General features: G+C 43.4%; 1 protein-coding gene across 3 annotated transcripts; it reads right to left on the bottom strand.

The window, feature by feature from the left end:
• Positions 1-2,715: 2,715 nt before the first annotated feature.
• On the bottom strand, positions 2,716-11,178 carry LOC142661426 (izumo sperm-egg fusion protein 1-like). Of its 3 annotated transcripts, none has more exons than XM_075838820.1 (7): positions 11,074-11,178; positions 10,468-10,515; positions 10,044-10,118; positions 9,835-9,935; positions 9,498-9,639; positions 4,458-4,635; positions 2,716-2,935 (listed from the first exon to the last, which is right to left on the bottom strand). In XM_075838820.1, the coding sequence occupies exons 1-7, from the start codon at positions 11,150-11,152 to the stop codon at positions 2,875-2,877; spliced, it is 684 nt and encodes a 227-aa protein (XP_075694935.1). In that variant the 5' UTR covers positions 11,153-11,178; the 3' UTR covers positions 2,716-2,874. The 3 variants fall into 3 exon arrangements, with proteins under 3 accessions (XP_075694935.1, XP_075694937.1, XP_075694936.1); XM_075838822.1 differs by lacking the exon at positions 11,074-11,178 and adding an exon at positions 10,801-10,819; XM_075838821.1 differs by lacking the exon at positions 11,074-11,178 and adding an exon at positions 10,596-10,663.
• Between the last annotated feature and the right edge of the window lie 5,753 nt (positions 11,179-16,931).

Below are 16,931 nucleotides of genomic sequence, written 5' to 3'. Positions count from 1 at the left end.
GGCGTGGCCTGCGCGGCGCTGCCGTCCCACCTCTCGCCTGAGTCCCTCTCCGGCTCTGCCTTGTCAGAGAGGCAGAGCTCCAGCTAGAAACCCCCGGGCGCTGCCTAATACAGCTCCAGCGGCTGGGAGTGCCGCGACACGTGACCACTCTGCATTAGCAGCAGAGCAGCGTGCGGGCCAGCAGGGGATTGCTAGGGCGACTTCCCTTGCTGCTAGTCTGCACATGGTAGATAGTGGGGTTGGTCTGGAGGCTGCTGCAGAACGGCCAGTCTCCAAGCTACCCAGTCGTTTGGCTAGGTGGTTTGGCCGTGGGGTGGCCAAACCAGCACCTCCTCCACCATGAACGCAGCACCACTGCCCCTAGTGTCAATGCAGCTGGGCAGCAAGCTCAACAGGGGAGGAATGACAGCGATTTAGCTCCCCAAGAGGAGCTCAGCTCTCAAGACTTGAACAGCTTGGATGAGCTTTTTGATTGCGTGCCAGGCACGCCTACATATGACGCTCAGGTCCTCATTGCTGAACAGCATCTCAGGCCCGTATGTCATGCCAGAGAGTTGGGCCTCACAATGGGTGTAGCCTTTCCCCGTCCGTGGCTGGGTCAAGTCGCTGCCTGGACAACACTCATAGGAGGCGCAGTTTCCGGGGAAAGCCGGAGCGGTTATAGACGCCGTTCAAAGAGCAGGCACAGTAGGAAACGTTCCCGCAGTTCCCGCAGGGGCTGGTCTGGTCACTATTCCTCGTCATCGTCTGTGAGCAGTAAGGACAGTCGTTTTACAAGGTGTTCGCATAGGTGCCGGAGACATGGGCGGAGCAGGCGGTCCCACAACCGAGATCAGGAGAGACATCCATCTGCGCCTGCTGATGCGGTTACCGTAGTTCAACCGCTGCCTACCGTGCTGACTCCTGATGCACTACCCTCTACGCATATGACTGGTGAGTTGTCCTGCGTTCCAGCTTGGAGTAAGGTCGCCTTGAATGGCGGGGGTGAAATGTTGGATATTTTAAAATGGATGTTGGCTAAAATGGAGGTTCCTTGCCCCTCGGTGCATTCTCCAGGGGCGCCCATGGCACAGCCTGAGCCGGCCCCCGACTAATCCGGGTTTACTATTTCGGGATTCTTATTTTTGTGGCGTCGCCCCCTTGGGGACGCATTTATCCTCAGAAACGAGGGAAAAAGTGGAAAAATTTGAATTTGTTGATATATGGTCATTATTATCACCGGAACAATTAACAGTGGATAAGGAGAGACGGTTTGAGTAAACGGAGGATAAAAAGCCTAAAGTGGCTAAAACATTTGGGAATTGGGTGCAAGCTTTTGCTATTTTAGTAATTGTTTGTAGTAAAAAGTACCCTGAAAAAGGTTTTGAGTTGTTTACATATTTAGATACGATATATTCGGCTTATAAATTGCATGTTGGAACCGCTTGGTGGAGATACGATTACGAATTCAGACGACGTCTGGCGCTGAGGCCGGAGGTCGGCTGGTCTTCTAAAGCTACGGATGTTTGGATTCAACCAATGTTGCCTCAAAAGCCATCTAATTCCTTTCAATCATGCGGGACATTCAGTACAGTCCGCAGCGTGCTGGCTCTTTAACGAGGGTCACTGCAGGTTTTTTGCCTCATGTAAATTTAAGCATGAATGTTCCTTCTGTGGTGGCTCGCATACGGCCTTGCGCTGTTTCAAAAAGGGTAAGATACCTGCCAGACTCGTGTCTTCAGGTAAGCCGGAGGACACCATTGAGCGTCAAAAAGATGCGCCCATGGCTGGACAGGTATCACAGGACAGAGGAAGCCGTAATGCTAATTGAAGGCTTTTCAAAAGGTTTTTATATTCCGCATGTTAGGCAAGCGGCTGTTGTTTTTGCTGCGAATTTAAAATCTGTTGCAGAGTTTCACTCAGTGGTACAGGAGTTTTTAGCTCTAGTTTTTTAAATTAATGGCATAACATTTAAAGAGATATGATTTTCCAGATTACCATCTATCTTAATCTCCAGGTATTCAAAGTGATGTGGGGGACTCAAGACAGATAATTTTCCCGAAAAATCTAAATCTATTGCATACAATGGTGCAGAATAAATTTTCCCCAATTAATCGCTAATCCAGACAACAAACCAAATTCTATCACCTGAATGGCCCTCGGGACAGACCTCACTGCGTCGTTCAGGCATAATAAAACATAATTTGCATATAAAAGGATTTTGTCCCTCACCACTCCACAACCGAATCCAGAAATAGACTCATCCTCTCTTATTAGAATTGCCAAAAGTTGAATAACCATGGCGAACAAGAGCAGAGAAAGGGGACACCCCTGCCGAGTTCCTCGAAAGAGTTCAACAGAATGGGATAAGTCCCCACAGACACTGACTCTAGCAGTGGGAGAACTATACATCACCTTCACCACATCGATGAAATTACTTCCAATCACAAATTCTGCCTCAACCCTCCAGAGAAAAACCCACTCCAATGCCCACGTGGTCTTTTGGGTAAAACTGCTGTTTACCTGCAAAACCTAGCGGCCATTAACAATCAATTTAAGATCCGCACCAAACAGCATGTCAGAGCTGTTTTCGGCCGCCTGGCTGCAAGTTCCGTTTGTCCTTATCCTTAGGAGTACTTGGTCTCTATAGATCTTGATCATTATGGGCTCTTATTGGTATGAGTGGAAATCATGAAAATGCTGCAGTCACATTTTTTTTTTTTTTTATTAGGGTGGGGATGGGGAAGAAAGGGAAGGAAGACCCTCACAGATAGACTTTGGAGAAGCTTTTGTTTTTATTTTTTTGAGTAAAGGTTTAGGAGATATTTTAGTTTTTTTTTTTGCCTTGATGACAAAGGCTGATGGTGATAAAGGCTGGAACTTGACATGTCGCCTCTATACCGGCTCTTCTTCCACAGGTGCTTTTGATTTTCTTTTTATCCAGCAGATGTAGATGCTAAAAAGAAGAATAATGAATATCAGTTATTCGATATCTGCTATTTACATGTGAACTCTGAATTCTACTATCCTGAACATGGGTGGAGTGTGTGCAGATGTCCCCTGGTGTGTTCTCTGTACTTCACCTGCTTATCAGTCTCCTGAAAATATCATCTCATCACTATGTAGTGCATTGACTTCAGTAACTTTAATAGGTTCTGCCAAGTTTCTGTTTTTTTACTGGGTAAAACAGTGTTGCAGATTATACTATTCTACCTGTCAGGAGCAAAGGAAATCTGATGGGACAGAAGCTAACAAGCCAATTACTGGCTCTCATATACCATACAATGTAGGTTTTAAAAAAACAAAAAAACAAAACATATACCAGTGTGTACAGAACCTAAATCTTGAGAACTGCATCATATTTAAGTAGTAAAAGTACTGCATCTCCAGAAGAGGCTGGACGGCAGCACGGAGGGCTTAACGGGAAGCCTCCATGACTGCCATAGGAGGGACAGCCAATAGGGGAAGAGAAGGTTAGTTGAGGCAGGGAGAGGGAGGAGATGGAGCGGGGAGGAGCCGGGGGTGTTGCTGTTCTTCCCGCTGTTTTCGGCATTGAGCCGGAAGCAGCGGGAGGAGCAGCAAGTAAAATAATCAGCTCCCACCCTCCCGCCCTGAATTAGGTGGTCATTTTGGGGATCTGGATTGGTTGGTGGGTTTGTCTATTTTATTGTGCTTTTGAGGTATGCTTATGTAACTTGTGTTTTCTTTTATTTCTTTTGAGCAGGTCCGGGTGTCATGGCAGCTGGCGGGGGGAGTCTTTGAGGTTGGTCAGTACAAAATGGTGGGGGGGTCGCATCGGGGGTATGCGTCCCCCAAAACGGTAGATCATTTGAAGACTTCATAGGGTGTTATCCCTTTGAAGTGGTCTTCTGGTGGAAGGTATATCACTTGAAGGCTTCATCGGGTGTTATCCCTTTGAAGTGGTCTTCTGGTGGAAGGTATATCACTTGAAGGCTTCATCGGGTGTTTTTCCCTTTGAAGTGGTCTTCTGGTGGTTGGAGCCATCTGCAGAGGTGAGCGGTGCCTCCGAGCTGGTTTACGGCTGGAGGTAAAGAGTTGGTGGTGGTTTGCAGATGGCTAACTTAAAGGAAATCCGGTGTTAAAAGGGCTTCAAGGACTTCCCCTGCTCTGTTAAGTGTTAATAATGTTGATTGTTATTTATGATTCTGACCCATGTTGGGTCATGGAATTATAGGAGGAATTCTCTGGTCGAATTCCTAAGGGAGTTATCCGAATGTTTCGGATTAAATTGCATTAAAAATAATGTCAATTAATAAACGGCTGCTGTGGCCATTTCACATCCAACCTCGGTTGTCACGTGTCTTTATGGGAAGGGAAAGGGGAATAAAAGGTTAACAGGGTCAATCAGCACAGGACTCTACTTAGGCCAGTCATGATCAATTATTCATGTACACAACCTGACAAGATTTGTTCAGCTCAGCTACATGTACATAAGTAATGGTTGTTTTTTTACATACCCTATGCCAGCAATTATCATGATGGTAACGATGGTGGGTACAGATATCGCTATGAAGACTTTACTGTTGATTTTTAATGTCTTCTGAAATACCGTCTCAGGCGCTGTGATGTCAAGCACGTCAGGCAGTGTGGGACGAGGCTGGTATACCGTCGTTGTTCTCGTTGATCCACTGAGAACTAGATAAAAAATAATTAATTTTATCAGTATCAAGGGAGTAAAGAAATTGCATTTTAGGTGATTTTAAAGAGGCTCTGTCACCAGATTTTGCAGCCCCTATCTGCTATTGCAGCAGATCGGCGCTGCACTGTAGATTACAGTAACGTTTTTATTTTTAAAAAACGAGCATTTTTGGCCAAGTTATGACCATTTTTGTATTTATGCAAATGAGGCTTGCAAAAGTCCATGTGGGCGTGTTTAAAGTAAAAGTCCAACTGGGCGTGTATTATGTGCGTACATCGGGGCGTTCTTACTACTTTTACTAGCTGGGCGTTCTGACGAGAAGTTTCATCCACTTCTCTTCAGAACGCCCAGCTTCTGGCAGTGCAGACACACAGCGTGTTCTCGAGAGATCACGCTGTGACGTCACTCACTTCCTGCCCCAGGTCCTGCATCGTGTCGGCCACATCGGCACCAGAGGCTACAGTTGATTCTGCAGCAGCATCAGCGTTTGCAGGTAAGTAGCTACATCGACTTACCTGCAAACGCCGATGCTGCTGCAGAATCAACTGTAGCCTCTGGTGCCGATGTGTCCTCGCTCGTCCGACACGATGCAGGACCTGTGAGTGACGACACAGCGTGATCTCTCGAGAACACGGCTGTGTCTGCACTGCCAGAAGCTGGGTGGTCATGAAGAGAAGTGGATGATACTTCTCGTCAGAACGCCCAGCTAGTAAAAGTAGTAAAACCGCCCCGATGTACGCACATAATACACGCCCAGTTGGACTTTTACTTTAAACACGCCCACTTGGACTTTTGCAAGCCTCATTTGCATAAATACAAAAATGGTCATAACTTGGCCAAAAATGCTCGTTTTTAAAAAATAAAAACGTTACTGTAATCTACATTGCAGCGCCTATCTGCTGCAATAGCAGATAGGGGCTGCAAAATCTGGTGACAGAGCCTCTTTAACCCCTTCAGGACCAAGCTCATTTTGGCCTTCAGGACCAGACCCATTTTTTCAAATCTGACATATTTCACTTTATGTGGTAATAACTCCGGAACGCTTTTACCTATCAAAGTGATTCTGAGATTGTTTTCTCGTGACACATTGGACTTTATGATAGTGGAAAAATGTGGTCGATAAATTCAATATTTACCAGTGAAAAACACCAAAATTTGGTGAAAAATTGCAAAAATTTGCATTTTTCTAAATGTAAATGTATCTGCTTGTAAGACAGGCAGTTATACCACACAAAATTGTTGCTAATTAACATCCCCCATATGTCTACTTTAGATTGGCATCGTTTTTTGAACATCCTTTTATTGTTCTATGACATCACAAGGCTTAGAACTTTAGCAGCAATTTCTCACATTTTCAAGAAAATTTCAAAAGGCTATTTTTACAGGGGCCAGTTCAGTTGTGAAGCGGCTTTTAGGGCCTTATATATTAGAAACCGCCAAAAAGTCACCCCATTTTAAAATCTTCACCCCTCAAAGTATTCAAAACAGCATTTAGAAAGTTTCTTAACCCTTTAAACGTTTCACAGGAATTAAAGCAACGTAGAGGTGAAATTTTCAAATTTCATTTTTTTTTGCAGAAATTCATTTTTATTCTATTTTTTTTGTAACACAGAAGTTTTTACCAGAGAAACGCAACTCAATATTTATTGCCCAGATTCTGCAGTTTTTAGAAATATCCCACATGTGGCCCTAGTGTGGTAATGGACTGAAGCACCGGCCTCAGAAGCAAAGGAGCACCCAGTGGATTTTGGGCCTCCTTTTTATTAGAAAATATTTTAGGCTCCATGTCAGGTTTCAAGGGCTCTTTCGGTGCCAAAACAGTGGAAATCCACCAAAAGTGACCCCATTTTGGAAACTACACCCCTTGAGGAAATTATCTAGGGGTATAGTGAGCATTTTGACCCCGCAGGTTTTTTGCAGAAATTATTGGAAGTAGGCCGTGAAAATAAAAATCGTCATTCTTTCAAAGATTATGTAGGTTTAGCTAATTTTTTCTAATTTCCACGAGGACTAAAGGAGAAAAAGCACCACAACATTTGTAAAGCAATTTCTCCCGAGTAAAACAATACCTCACATGTGGTAATAAACGGATGTTTGGACACACGGCGGAGCTTAGAAGGGAAAGAGCGCCATTTGGCTTTTGGAGCTCAAATTTAGCAGGAATGGTTTGCGGCGGCCATGTCGCATTTGCAAAGCCCCTGAGGGACCAAAACAGTGAAAACACCAAAAAAGTGACTCCATTGAGAAAACTACACCCCTTGAGGAATCCATCTAGGGGTGTAGTGAGCATTTTGCCCCCACAGGTGTTTCATAGATTTTATTAGAATTGGGCAGTGAAAATAAAAAAAATCCTTTTTCTTCAATAAGACGTAGCTTTAGCTCCAAATTTTTAATTTTCTCAACAAATAAAGGAAAAAAAGAACCCCAACGCTTGTAAAGCAACTTCTCTGGAGTACGGCAATACCCCACACGTGGTCGTAAAATGCTGTTTGGGCACACGGCAGGGCTCAGAAGGGAAGGAGCGCCATTTGCTTTTGGTGTACAGATTTTGCTGCATTTGGTTTCTGGTCGCTATGTTGCATTTGCAAAGTCCATGTGGGACCAAAACAGTGGATCCCCCCCAGAAGTGACCCCATTTTGGAAACAACACCCTCAAGGTATTCACCTAGGGGTGTAGTGAGCATGTTAACCCCACAGGTGTTTTGCAGAAATTCGTGTGCACACGATGTGGGAGAATGAAAATGGGAATTTTTCCTTAGATACGCCAATATGTGGTGCCCAGCTTGTGCCACCATAACAAGACAGCTCTCAATTATTATGCGGTGTTTCCCTGTTTTAGAATCACCCTACATGTGGCCCTAATCTTTTGCCTGGACATTCGACAGGGCTCAGGAGTGAAAGAGTACCATGTAAAATTGAGGCCTAATTTGGCGACTTATAAAGTATTGGTTCACAATTGCAGAGGCTTTGATGTGAAATAATAAAAGAAACCCCTGAGAAGTGACCCCATTTTGGAAACTGCACCCCTCAAGGCATTTATTAAGAGGTGTAGTGAGCATTTTCACCCCACGTATCTTTTCCATAAATGATTGCGCTGCGGAAGGTACAAATTAAATAGTTTCCCTAGATATGCCAATTCAGTGTCAAATGTCATGCCTAGCTTGTGCCACTTTTTTTTTTATATACACCGTTCACCGTACGTTATAAACTACATGTTACCTTTATTCTGCGGGTCAGTACGATTCCGGCGATACCAAATTTATAGAACTTTTTTATAACTTTTTGCACAATAAAATTACTTTTGGAAAGAGAATGTATTTTTTCTGTCGCCAAGTTGTGAGAGCCATAACTTTTACATTTTCTCATCGATGGAGCTGTGTGAGGGCTTGTTTTTTTTTGCGAGGTGAGGTATAGATTTTATCGGTACCATTTTTGGATACATGCGACTTTTTGATCACTTTTTATTTCAATTTTTGGAAGACAGTGACCAAAAAAACAGTAATTATGGCAGTGTTTTTGAGGTTTTTTTTTACGGCGTTCACTGCGCTGGATAAATAACATAATAATTTTATAGTTCAGGTCGTTACGGTCGCAGCGATACCAAATATGTATGGCTTTATTATTTTTTTCAATAATAAATGACTTATAAGGGAAAAAGGGCGATTGTGTTTTGTGTTATTATTTGAAACTTTTATTGTATGTTTTCCAACTTTTATTTTTACTTTTTTTACACTTTTTTTTACACTTTTCTTTAGTCCCACTAGGGGACTTGAATGTCCAACTATTTGTTTGATGTTCTAATACATTGCACTACCTATGTAGTGCAATGTATTGGAACTGTCAGTTGTTCACTGACAGCAAGCCGATCAGGCTCCGCCTCTGGGCGGGGCCTAATCAGCTTACGTAATGGCAGACAGGAGTCCATTGTTAGGGCTCCTGTTGCCATGGTAGCAGTCGCCAGCCTTGCCATCGCATGGCAAGGCTGCCGATTTTCTACAAACCTCTAGGATGCAGCGATCACAATGGATCGCTGCATCGAAGGGGTTAATGCCAGGAATCGGAGCTAGCTCCGGTTCCTGGCGATAGATCGGGGTGTCCGCTGTAACATACAGCGGACACCCACTGCTGATGACGCCGGCTCAGCTTCTGAGCCGGAAGCTGAGCCGGCGCCATCTTGCCGATGTTACCGGAAGCCTCCTGGGCCCCGCCGACGACGGGGCATAAGAGGATTCCGTTACAGGCTGATCGGGAGGTAAGCATTAGCCCTCCGATCGCCTTTGCAGCCACCGGCAACCCAGCGATCACGTTGCTGGGGTGCCGGTGGCTATAAACTCCTCACATGCTGCGATCTCTATTGAACGCAGCATGTGAGGGGTTAATCGGTCCGATCGGAGGCTAGCTCCGGTCCTGGCCGATACCTTAGGGTGCCAGCTGTAACATACAGCTGTCACCCGGTGGTGATGTCGCTGGCTCAGCTCCTGAGCCAGCTTCATCTCCATGACGTATATTTACGTGAAAATGCGGTAAGCCACCGATTTTAATGACGTATATATACGTGATCCGGCGGGAAGGGGTTAAGACAGAAATAATAATAAAGATATAATATATCAGGACATCACAATTATCTGTTCTCATTATAGTTCATAATAAACTCTTACCATAAAAATGTAGAATTATAAAGGACAGCACCGTCACTAGAAAACTGTCTACAAAATACAGTGCGCTGGAGATGAAAGGATGAGCCAAGTGGCAAACTGCTACATCCAATATTCCTACCGGGAAATCCATCCCTCATATATCAGCGTAGGCCGTCTATGTATTACAGTTCCGCATAGTGGCGGTGATAATATGCACTTACCTCTCACATTATACACAAGGTGGCTGACTGGCACACCGGATTGCAGCATGGTGGTACACTGGTAAACACCGGACTCTTGCATCTGTACGCCTATGATTCTTAAAAAGCTGTCCTCGGTGACTTTTGGTTCATTTTCACCGGGCTGAAAAGATAATATGGACAATTGTTAGAACCTTCTATGTCTCAATTATTTATATCAATGTCATTATCACTGGGGGAGAAACAAACGCCTTGACTTGATGGCCGTATGTACAATGATATCAGGCACTTTCCTGGTTACTTTATCAAAAATCTCCCATTTTACCCTCATTCCCTTAGAAATATGTCAAATATTTACCATGATGAACACATTCTTATAGGGCTCCTGCAGCCTGGCATGCCACATAAAGTTACAGTCTAGATATAGATCTTCGTCCTCTGTAACTTGCATAAATATTTCTAGACAAAAAGAAAGTGTTAGAGTGTTAGTTATGTATCTACTCGGCCCCTGCGCTGTACACTACATTGTAACTCACAGTCACTGATATTATTATACCATCTACTTACGTCCACAGTTTATCGTCTCGGCAATGTAAGCTTTTTGATCTTTACATGGAGAGCAGAAAAGTCCAGTTTTCAAATCTGATAAAAGAAGAAAAATATCAAATATGAGTGGAGGAGTTTATAAGATTTCTTTAGAATAAATATCATAATCATGTGTTGACGTGTATCCCCCTGTCACATGGAGAAAGCACAGGCTGCCACAAATGGCGCTCCTATTATACTAGTGGCTCCTGCAGGATTATCATTGGACAGAATCACATGAATCTAAATTTCCTTCTGGTTCAGTAAATCAGATTTTCCGGCATGAACTATGGATTATTGGAAGTGTTCTGCATATTTACAGAGTGGACAGTGAGCGCTTTGTGTCCGGTGTTTATTACTAATTTAATATATGGATTTATATAAAGGAATAAAAGCCGCTACTTACCAGAGCATCCACTCTCGGTGCACACACAGCTGCATCTATCCATGTTTTCTGTGAAGAGAGGAAAGTATTTTACTACAACTCTCATCATCCAGTCAGGAGAAGATTGTCATTACAATGTCCCCACATACAGTGAGTGTCTCCCTAAACAGTGCCAGCGACAGTGCCCTTTATATAGCGCTATGCAAAGTTGTCCCCATAGAGCACTGGTCACAATGACCCTCATAAAGTGTCGGCTGGTACTCAAAGACAACGTCAGTCACAACCCCCCCCCCCCCCCGTACATAGTGACAACCACAATAACCTCCCAAAATACAGCAGCCTCTGTTTACTTACTTCACGTTCTCTACAGTGCTGCCCGCTCTCATAGTTATATGTAAGTAACCAGTCAGCGGCCGCTTACATGTAACTTTTTTGTCCTCTGCGGGGGGAGGTGTGCAGCGTCTATATAGTGCTGTCATCCATGTATAATAGAGGTGTTCTGACAACACCATAAATATATAATACAAATATATTTTCCATACACATGAACGGTAAGTCACAATTCACACATATTATATTAACAATAATCCCAGTTCCTCTGGCCAATGAATAAAACTCATACTATACCTTGATTTTTTGGATGGCCCCCGGCGCAGACAACATTTTCCTCGTCACAGGTCTTACAATTGGTGTACGTTTGCACCATTATACCTGGGGAAATACACTTGTTTTAAAAACGTACAATGTTATAGAAAATATCAAAAACAAATAAAAAGTATAAGATGTACTTACCACAGCTGTCTTCACCTGAGAAATAAAGAAAAAAAGAACTTGTTACTTAATGTTGTCGTTGTCAGACTCATAAACATTGAACTTATAAATTTCCATTGAAATCTCTGAGCTGCCCCAGTAGAGTCCGGGTCCTATATAGAGCCCAGCAGCTCCTAGAACTGACATCCACAGCAGCCAATCAGATTCCTGCTGTCATGTGTCCAGTGTAGGGTAGAAAATAAAAGCAGTGATGTGATTGGTGGCTATGGGGAAGACCTGCAGTTTCTGCCTGCACCAGTATTTCTACATGAGGCGCAGGCGTCTAGTACAGTCACATGTAATAATGTTGCAGCATGTTATGGGGTAATAATATATCTATAAGAACTCACCTTTTTTATTTGGGCACCTCCCTAAAAGTGAAAGAAATGCAAAATTACTAATTATAAAAAAAATGGCACTGAAAGCGCGGCGTATAGTATAGGTTCACATATATACATTACAGAACTGCACAAATAGCAGTTCTCAATATTATATTTTTAGCAAATTTGCTCCCGTCTGTCAATAGAATGTCGAATGCTACACTGACAAGGAGAAGTAACAGAAAAAAAGTCACTTCTGACAATCTAAGAAACAGTCAGGTTTCTTACTATTTGAATTCGATACCCATTCTCTGCCAGGTCCGGTGGCGCACTTACCATAGACGCAGACCACGGCCGCTGCTATGGGGCCCGAAGTGAGAAGGGAGCCTGACAATTTACTCTTTTGGCTTCCTGACATAGATTTGTTTACCTTTCATTGAGTTCAATGGTATCTGTATATATTTATATGCACTGAGCTCCCTCTAGTGGTGGCTGCAGACAGACAGTTTTATAATGCACAGTGTGAAGGGAAGCAGGGAATTGATCAATGTACATTTGTAAGTTGCCTGGTGTAAATATGAAAAATATGGTGATCAGACCGAGCGTTATAGTCATGAAGTTTCTGTTTGCACAAGTAAAAGGTCCGACCTGACGTTTTTTAACTTTGCTCAGAAATGTCAACAGGGAGTGCACCCTAATCTGTTACACGCTGCACCGGGGAGAGACACTGGCACACCGCATCAGTATTACCAGAGCTCCCACTATATAGATCTGTCATCTTCGGGTGGGTAAACTGGCAACACTGGCTAGACATGAATGTTTCACTTACTTTCCTGAGACTCCTGGGCTATCACCTTCAGCTTTTCTTTAAGTTCTTTAAATTGATATATAATTATATGAAGAAGCTGGACATCTAGAATAAATGAAGAGAAATAATAATGGCAGCTAATTCCCCAATCTATTAGTCTGGACCCCCAAAACAAAGGTCATTTTTATTTTCTATTAATAAGAGAAGCAAAATGTAATATTTACCTTTAAAATCTATTGCCTCAATGATATCCACAGACTTTTTATACTCAGAAACTATATCTGAAATAGCATAGTCATCTGGAATGGAAACACCAAAGATACAGTCATTATCTATATATCATCATTCAAATTATAATAATAGTAGTAATAATAATAATAGTAATAATGGTAATAATAATAATAATAGTAATACTAATAAGACAATTACCCAGCATTTCGACTTCATCCTCAAGGTAATTTAGGATTTCTTTTTCTGCAATTTTAGAAAATTGCCTGATGGTCACATAGGCCTCTGTGCTTTCATCCACTTGGCTTCTGATAAAAGTATGATATTTAGCCATAGCCATTTTCCCTCTTGCGTCGCATTCGATGCAGCAGAGGGATCTTGTGATGAAGCAAGATGTTATCATAAGTACAAGGCCAATCATGATCTGGTAAGAACCAAACTTTCTGAAATAAATTGCTTCTAGTAGCCACTAGTCGCTATAAATTGCAAAATACAGAACTATGTCCCACGGAGAAGACACAGCACTGATACATTTGATAACCTCAGGCACTGCCTTACCGGAAAATGTCTTTGTGACATCACTATGGAACCCGAGATGTCATAAGGAATATGCAAATTATGCTCTGTGACCTATGAGCTATCAGAAAGACTAGGGAGAAAATTTTTATTATGACATCATCCCATGACATACGCAAATGATGCTCTGGACTCATGAGATATTAGATGAATTGAATAGTATGTTTACCTTTAACCCCTTAAGGACAAGGCCAATTTTGGCCTTGAGGACCGAACTATTTTTTTTATATCCTTCTTTTTAAAAAATAAATAATTATTAATTGAACTTTTGTTTTTTAATCCCATAAAGGGATTTTTCATTTTGATTTTTGAACTTTAATTTACTGGCATATATCTACCTAAGTATGCCCTGACAACAGGAAATATGGTCAGACAGCTCGGGGGTCCTTCAATGGACCCTGGGCTGTCTGCCCATACCAGGTATTCATCGCGTCACAGGGATTTCTTGTGATGCGATCAAAGGGGAGACCCCCTTCTCACTTAAGATTTGAATGCTGCCGCAATCAGCTTTGATCGCGGCATTGAAGGGGTTAACGGCAGAGAGAAGAGGTTTCTCTTCTCTCCGCCGGTAGAGCAGGGCTGCGGCTGTGTATTACAGACATTACAGCTGCTGCCCCGCTCATCGTGGCGCGCGGACACTGGCTGTCACACAGGACGAGAATACTCATCCTAATGCGCCAAGTACCCGCCGCTCAGGGCGAGTATTCTTGACATGTGTCGGCAACCAGTTAACCCCTTAAGGACTGAGGCATTTCTTTATTTTTCATTTTAGTTTTTCACTCCCAGCCTTCCAAGAGTCATAACTTTTTTATTTTTCTGTTAATAGAGTGGTGCGAGGGCTTATTTTTTGCGGGAGGAGATGTAGTTTCTAATGCCACCATTTAAACTACCATATTACTGGGAAACGGAAAAAAAATTCTTTGCTTGCTGAAATTGGCTTGGTGTTTTAGGCTACATGCACACGTTGAGTAATTTGGTGCAGAAAATCTGCATCAAAACCGCAGGTAAATATTTGCAGGTAATTCTGCAGCTAAAAGCCACACCTAACGCTTTTTGATGCGTTTTTAGGTGCAGTTTTTACATTTTGATGCAGAAATAGGTGCAGTTTTATGCTGCTGATTTTGGTGCGCTTTGTTTTATAAATTAGTCAGATACAATTCCCAGGCGGAAACGCAGGATAAATTGACATAAGGTGGATTTTAAAATATGCACCGCAGGTCAATTTACGTGCAGAAAAAATCTGTAACATGTAGGTGAGATTACTTGAAATCTCATTCACTTTGCTGGTACTGTATTACGCTGCGGATTTGCTGCAGGAAAATAAGCGCGTAATACGCATCATGGGTATATGGCCTTATAGTCCAGAGCTGCTTTCGTAAATGAATGACAAGATGGGCTATATACATAACCAGGGAATGATTCAAAAAGTTTGATATTGTGTTGTATGACTATTGCAGTTCTTCTGTTTTACTAAGGGTTAACTGAATTGATGTTGAAGTAGGCCCCTTATTGGCTGCCTGTTTATTTAAGTGATTACCCTATACTCACAATGCTGCGCATGCACTGATAAGTTCACATGGTAATGAAACGCATCAGCGCACGTAGCTCACATTCTGACATCACAATGACGTCACACGCCGGGATGTCCTATTCTTCTCCGTAATTAAGACATGGACTCTCCCATAGAAGTCTATGGGCGCTTCCGTAAATACGGACGGCTACGGATGTGCATCCGTAAACCACTATGCAACATGTTGGTGACATAATTTGCAGCCTCCCTCTTTTTTTACGTATCTGTATATACGGATCAAAGACGCATGCAATACGGACCGTATTTACGGACACCCTTCCGTATATACGACAAGTTACGGATGACTACAGACAGTATTTCGGGATAGATGAAATACGTTTGTGTGCATGGGGCCTAAACCTGCATCCATGGGAGGGTTAAACCTCCCTCTCTTACCTTTATCCATAAGTACTTCTGTTTGATCCTAACCCTTTTCCTGCCCCAAATAAGATCATTGGGAATTACTTCTATCAGCTTAAAGACCCTTCTATTGATCCATACCGGACTGTATGCATATAGAAAAACGTAACCCCCTGGTAGTCTACTTAAATACTCTCAAATAAATTAACCACCGACACTGACGTGACTCCCTCCTGGAGACCAGTTTCTTCCAACCCTTCAACGCTTGCAAAATAAAAAAGGACTTAGTAACATCCGACCACCCCTTAACTTAGAAAAGAAGGCAACCCCGGCCAAACGCTGCTGCGCTACCACCCCTGAAACTCCACATTCGCGCAAAGCAGTCAAATACTCAAGTGTTACAGTTGTGCGCAGCACCGGATCCTCCCCAACAAGACTATCTCCGCAGCACCCAACCACTCCTTCCACGCATTACCGTAAGTAGCCCAGGTAGAGGGCGCAAGGGACGACCTCACCAATGGAACTAACTCTGATCCAGCAGCTTCCACAAGAACTCTGGGCAGCTGGCCCCCTCCAGATCAACCGGCGCGCAAAGGGAGCGAAAAACCTGCAAATGAAAACGAGATAAAGCATTAGCAACAACATTATGAATAACTGGAATATGGCGAGCTCGAAAACGTATGTTACATTGCAAGCAACGCAACACCAGATGACGAAGCAAAGCCAAAACCGGACCTGAGGTGGTTGGTTAACAGCTAAAACAACACTCAAACTATCAGACCAAAACACCACAGACCGATTGGAAAGCCGCAACCCCCATAATTCAACAGCGACAACTATGGGAAAAAGTTCCAACAACGTCAAATTCGCACACCAACCCCTGTCCCGCCAGGAATCATGCCAAGATTCAGCACACCACGATGAAACGAGCAATGCACCAAAACCCACCACACCAGCAGCATCCGTAAACAATTCGAGATCAACGCTGGAAATAGGAGGCGCCCTCCATTATAATCCATTATACTACCATTATAATCCTCCAAGAAGGTGCGCCAGACGCGCAAATCCGCCTTAACCGAACTAGAAATCCGCACACTGTAGCTAAGGACAGCTGCCTGGAAAATACCCGACCCATGGGAATAATACGACATGCAAAATCCAACAAACCCAACAAGGATCTGCCGCAACTCCAACTTACGCGCAGACAAGGCCACTTCCAACACAGAACGCAACTTCACAACCTTCTCGACCGGGAGGTGAAAAACCATAGCAACAGAATCTATATAGATGCCCAAGAAACACAACACCGTCACGGGCCCCTCCATTTTTTCCTCAGAAAGGGGGACCCCAAAACGCTGTGAAAGAAATTGAAAAGACCTCAACAAAAACTGATACTGCTCAGAGGAAGCGGGCCCCACAAACAATCATCCAGGTAATGAGTCACTGACCCAGAACCGGTGAGATCCCGCACCGCCCATTCCAGAAATGAGCTAAACACCTCAAAATAATAACAAGAAATCGAACAGCCCATAGACAAACACATGTCAATAGAAAAACCCCTCCAAGGCACAGCCCAACAAATGAAAACAATCTGCATGAACAGGCAATAAACTAAAAGCGGACGCAATATCGGACTTGGCCATAAGGGCGCCCACCCCCGCGCGACACACTAAGTAGACCGCCCAATCAAAAGAAACATAGGAAACCGTTGCCAACTCACCTCCAATACCGTCATTCACCGACCGCCCCCAGGATGAGACAGATGATGAATGAGACGGAACTTACCAGGCTCCTTCTTAGGAACCACGCCCAG

The sequence above is a fragment of the Rhinoderma darwinii genome, chromosome 10 (genome assembly GCF_050947455.1).
Source record: "Rhinoderma darwinii isolate aRhiDar2 chromosome 10, aRhiDar2.hap1, whole genome shotgun sequence".
Taxonomy (NCBI): domain Eukaryota; kingdom Metazoa; phylum Chordata; class Amphibia; order Anura; family Rhinodermatidae; genus Rhinoderma; species Rhinoderma darwinii.
The sequence above is the reverse complement of the archived record's forward strand: the minus strand, read 5'-3'. Positions and strand labels throughout refer to the sequence as shown.